This window comes from Trifolium pratense, linkage group LG7 (assembly GCF_020283565.1).
Source record: "Trifolium pratense cultivar HEN17-A07 linkage group LG7, ARS_RC_1.1, whole genome shotgun sequence".
Lineage (NCBI taxonomy): Eukaryota > Viridiplantae > Streptophyta > Magnoliopsida > Fabales > Fabaceae > Trifolium > Trifolium pratense.
Genome location: NC_060065.1, coordinates 35,486,541 through 35,491,741, shown reverse-complemented (window position 1 = coordinate 35,491,741; position 5,201 = coordinate 35,486,541). Strand labels below are relative to the sequence as shown.

General features: G+C 33.9%; 1 protein-coding gene across 1 annotated transcript; it reads left to right on the top strand.

Moving 5' to 3' along the window:
- The first annotated feature begins 2,977 nt into the window (after nt 1–2,977).
- Nucleotides 2,978–3,526, top strand: LOC123896340. The gene has a single exon (XM_045946740.1). It carries the CDS (start codon nt 2,978–2,980, stop codon nt 3,524–3,526), a length of 549 nt encoding a protein of 182 aa, XP_045802696.1.
- The last annotated feature ends 1,675 nt before the right edge of the window (nt 3,527–5,201 follow it).

The following is a 5,201-nucleotide window of genomic DNA, read 5'->3' as shown; positions in this document are numbered from 1 at the left end:
ATGTATATACTCAGTATTTGAAATATTTTATTATTAGTTGAAGTTTGAGAATGCTGGTAAAATATATACTCATTCTTTGTTTCAATTGTTACTACCATGCGATAATCACATTTCATGTTTGGTTGAGTCTTTGTTACTACCGATGATTGAATGAACATCTCATGGAGTATCTCAATGAAATGGATTCTACTTTTTGATTGAATCTGCAAGTGTTTTAGAACAACCAAATATTTAATTATAAGTTTTATTTTTTACTCATGGTAGTTTTGTATTTAGAGTACAATATTTAAGCAGCAATTGAATACAAAGAAAATGAACATATTTTATCTTTTAATTTTTAGGAATTTAGAGCATCAATTATTTTTTTTTTATCGTCATTTATATATTGTAGTACATATATATTTGGAATGTTTTCACTACAAATTCATGGACGTTAGGGACAACCTTCTTTGTTTTTTTTTTTCAATTGTGCTTACATCATAGACATTAATATAAGGCTATGCTTTTTTTTTCATTCAATTGATTTCATTTCTACTTTTCTATTTAATTTTTTACATCTTATTTCAGACCTAATTTCAAAATCGTTGCAAAAGATAAAAGTAAATGTCAGAGAGAAAAGAAAGATGGGAAATCATATTGACATTTTTTGAAAAGCATAAAAGGTTTGTCATGCATCAGGGGCTTCACACCTACAACGAGTATATGCTATAACATTGAAGGAAAAATCACACACAAAAGGTATTTTTCTACTCTTTCTATTTTTCCAGTAATTATATCTTAATTTTTCCAAAAATTGTAATTTTTCCAAAAGATAAAAACCTCATTTTTCAATTTTGATGATTGATGTCATTGTATCTTAGCATTAATTGTCTCTTTTGTACTTCCATTTTTTAACGAAACTTATTGTACGCTTTACAATCTCAATTTTCTATTTGGCATCTGTTCAAGGTTGACGAGGAGAGAAGACACTTCACACCATTAACAACAAAAAAATACATATAGAAAAGAAGGGGAAAGAGTGGGAGAAGACTATAGCAAGGAAAAAAGTATGAAAACAGGTCATCCTTACGAAAGGCACACAAAATGATTAAAGAAGAAGTAGAAGATTAGAGAGAAGTTTGATTATTGTTTTAAGTCAAAAATCTATTTTTTATCTTCACAAAGACATGTATGATCATGAAATCAACAATTAACAAACATATAGTTTGTCTTATTTTTAACTATGGATGTATATCTCTCTCTATAAATACTTATCTTGACCGGAACATTGATAGTTATGAAAATGGATTGTCATTTTATGTTCAAAGTTTTTTTTTTTCTATTGACAACCATCATGAACTTTCATTCTTATGTTCTACACATCGAATGGAGTCTTTTTGAAAATACTTTTCAAATATAAGATCACATTTTTTCAAATATAAGATCACATATTAACATATATTGGTAACAAGTTGTTTTTATGTCAATCAATTCACATAAAATATAACTTTTATTTAAATGAAAACTACAAAAATTGAATTGAATAAAAATTAAATTCTTAGTAAAATATTTACAGTTTATATATGATAGCAAAATAAAAAACGCAGACCACACAAACGGGCACAGAACTTGTCCGTTTGACCGCTAGATGCCAAAAGAAGCGGACACGTTCCGTGCCTGTTGTGTGATCCACTTTTTCTATTACGCTAACATGTACTTTAATTTTATTTCTTATTATTTTTTTCAATCCAGTGGCCGTCTGTGTGTTCCGTTTTTTCTATTCTGCTAAGTTGGATAAAAATATTATATTATAGATTTTTCACATATATATAAATAGTTGGTTTTTGAAAAACAACAAATTAAGTCACATTAAAAATGAAAGACATTGTCACACACTCTGTTCCATGATTTTGTTTTTTAAGTCTTTTTTTTATTTTTTATTTATGGTGCTGGATTTTTTTGTCTTATTTTTACTACAATGTGTGTATTTTTCAAGTTTTTTTTTTGTTGTTTTCACACATAATAGTCAAATATATACACGTTAGTGCAATAACAAAATAAAAAGAGCGGACAGACGGGCACGAGAGTGCCCGTCTGCACGCTAGTATATAATTATGGCGATGTCTACCGTGAAAGACTCATTTAAGTCTTGCACCATGCAAGACTTGTTTCTACCGTTGGATCAAAATATGGCATAAGATATTATCATGTATTTTGTGTATTATATTAGTTAAATTTTAATTTTTTATTCTGCTTTTAATTTTTTATTAAAAAAAAAAGTTTCATTCTCCTTCCTCACAACAATCTATTCTTCGCCGTGGAACAAACCAAATCTTTGTGTCCCAAGGCCGTAGTTTGGCCAAGTAATCACCAATATTTAATTTCTCTCTTCCCCCTCTGCATAAAACGACATATTAAATTTCAAATTAGAAAGATTTTAAAAACCCCAACTGACACCTCATTTTTTCCAGCCGCCATGGCCACCGGCAGCCGCATATGGAAAAATCGGACTACGATTTTCTTTCGTTTGACATCGGCAACAAAACCCCTAAATTTATTTTATGATTGGAGCGATTTTTCGGCGACCACCGTGTCGGAAACACATCTCCGCCGTGCCGGAATTTTATATTCCCTACCACTTCCATTATCATGGTCTCTGCATGTTTTCCCCATATTCTCTTTGTTATATTAAAATTAATTTGTTTGCTATAGTTCAATATTAGAAACAAGGAAGAATATTCAATATCATCAATAGATGGAATAATGTAAACAAAAACAAAGATCAATAACATGCAGAGTGGGTGATGGTGAATAAGAGTTTTTGATAAAGTATCGCACCTTGGCTGTGAAAGGAGAGAGATTTTTATGTTGGGTTGAGAAGAAAGAGAAAGAAAAGTAAAAACAAAAAATCAAGTATTGATGACATACAATAAGATGTGGTGGGTCTATAAATCCAACTCTTGAAAACATGTTGTGCACCGTGCAACCCTTGTGAGCAATGGTTTTCACCTTTACATCAGTACGGCCGCCGCCGCCACAAAAGCCACCTGAACCACCAGATGACCAACACCGTGATTACTCAAGATCAAATGAAGACACCATCAAGGTGTCGTTTCGAGATAAGGTGCTGGGAACTAAAATGCATGCGGTTAGAGAAAAAGTTGATCTCATCGCGAACAACATGGCAAAGATTGAACTTGTACAAGGTAATCGTTTGATGCCTATGCTTCATGTGGAGAAGATGGTTATGGAAGATTTGAGTACACCTTGGAAGGATGCGCTAGTGGTTAAACTCCTCGGCAAAAATCTTGGATACAACACTATGAAGAACAAACTAGAGAACATTTGGAAACTCATGGGAGGAATTGAGTTAATGGACGTCAGAAATGCTTTTTACATGGTCAAGTTTGATGGAGAGGAAGACAAAAACAAAGTCATCAATGAAGGTCCATGGATGATATATGATCGTTATTTGATGGTGCGACAATGGACACCTAATTTTAATGCTTCCACCGCAAAGATTGACAAAACCATGGCGTGGATATGAATTCCGAGTCTTAATCTTGTTTTCTACGATGAGAGTGTCTTATGGGCTATAGCTTCAATGGTAGGAAATCCTATCAAAGTGGATCTTCAAACTTTGAAGGTTGCTCGAGGAAGATTCGCTCGTATGTGTGTTGAAGTTGATCTCACAAAGCCGGTGGTTGGTCGCGTAGGGATAAACGGCGAATGGTATCAAGTGCAATACGAGGGTCTACACATAATTTGTACACATTGTGGTTGTTATGGCCATTTGATGAAAGATTGTGCGCCGCCGACGAAGCAATCAGTAACAGATGTTGACAGTGGCAGGAAGAATGAACGTGAAAAAAAACGAGTGAACCGGTCCTTAAACCAACTGAACCGGTCCTTAAACTCGCTGAACCAGGAACTGAACCAACCAAGCAAGTTGAACCGGATGTTGAACGATTTGGAAATGATCAAAATAGTACCGTTGTTAATAATGCAGCTATTAATGGGGAGGAAAAAAATAGTATGGAAGTTAGTAACATTCTTAATTTGTTGCATGGTGATTGGATCAAGGTTCAAAGAAAAAAAAGAAACAATAAATCCAAGAATCATGGCAATAATGAGCTATTAAAAGGGGGGCAATTACAACAACATACCAAATATGGTTTCCCTGATAAGGAAAGTTATCTCAATATGAAAAAGAAGATCCAAAATGAAGAAATGGACCCGCTTATTGGACCTAACCAAAAAGCTAAGGTCCGAATGAAAAAGAAAAGATTGAATGAGGAAACTAGTAGTATGACTCAAGTCATCCCAAGTATCAATTCCACTAATCCTACTAATATTACACGTGTAGCAAAAAGTGGGAATGGATCATTACAAGTCCAAAGAGATAGTGCACTTCAAGCTCATCATGGAGATAAATCTCAAAAAGGACATGATAGTGTGATTATTCAAAATCCAACCTCCTCCAGCTCTTTACATCAACGTCCCAACATGAAGGGGATCAATGGAGATGACTTAGTTGAAATGCAAATGGAAGAGCTTCAATCTAGTGCGAATGATGGTTTGAACATGCAAAAAAATAGCCCGGACGAAGGGCGTGCTCAGGCTTGCTCTATGATATTATAATGAGTGTTTTTTATCTTTCATTGTTTTACTTTATTTTAATTATTTTTTTAATGAGAGTTATTACATGGAATTGCAGGGGTGCTCAAGGAAAAAAATTTCGAAGAGCACTTATTAATTTTTGCAGGAATAATAAAGTAGACTTAGTTGCTTTACAAGAGACGCGGTGTAGTGGCACTATTGCTCGCAATACTATAAAAAAATTGGGTTTTAAATATTTTATTTTAGAGGAAGCTAGAGGTTTCTCTGGCGGTATTTGGATTATGTGGAATAGATTGGATATCAAGGTCCACCTTATCAAAACTAACTTTCACTTTCTTCATGTGCAGGTTAAGGAAAAAGACGTGGACCCTTGGCTTCTAACTGTGGTTTATGCTAGCCCTCGTGAGAATGAGAGAAGCGAGACCTGGCATCATATTCATCAATTAGCATCAAATATTACTGAACCTTGGCTCGTGATGGGTGACTTTAATGAGATTGCTAGTCCAGATGAAAAAAAAGGGGGAGTGCAAGCAGATATAGGAAAATGTTTGCAATTCAACAGGTGGATTAATGAGTGCAACCTTATGGAGGTCACTACTGCG

What these genes read in the sequence shown, in the direction of transcription:
- LOC123896340 (XM_045946740.1), top strand. Translation starts at nt 2,978, where the DNA reads ATGGTTTTCACCTTTACATCAGTACGGCCGCCGCCGCCACAAAAGCCA.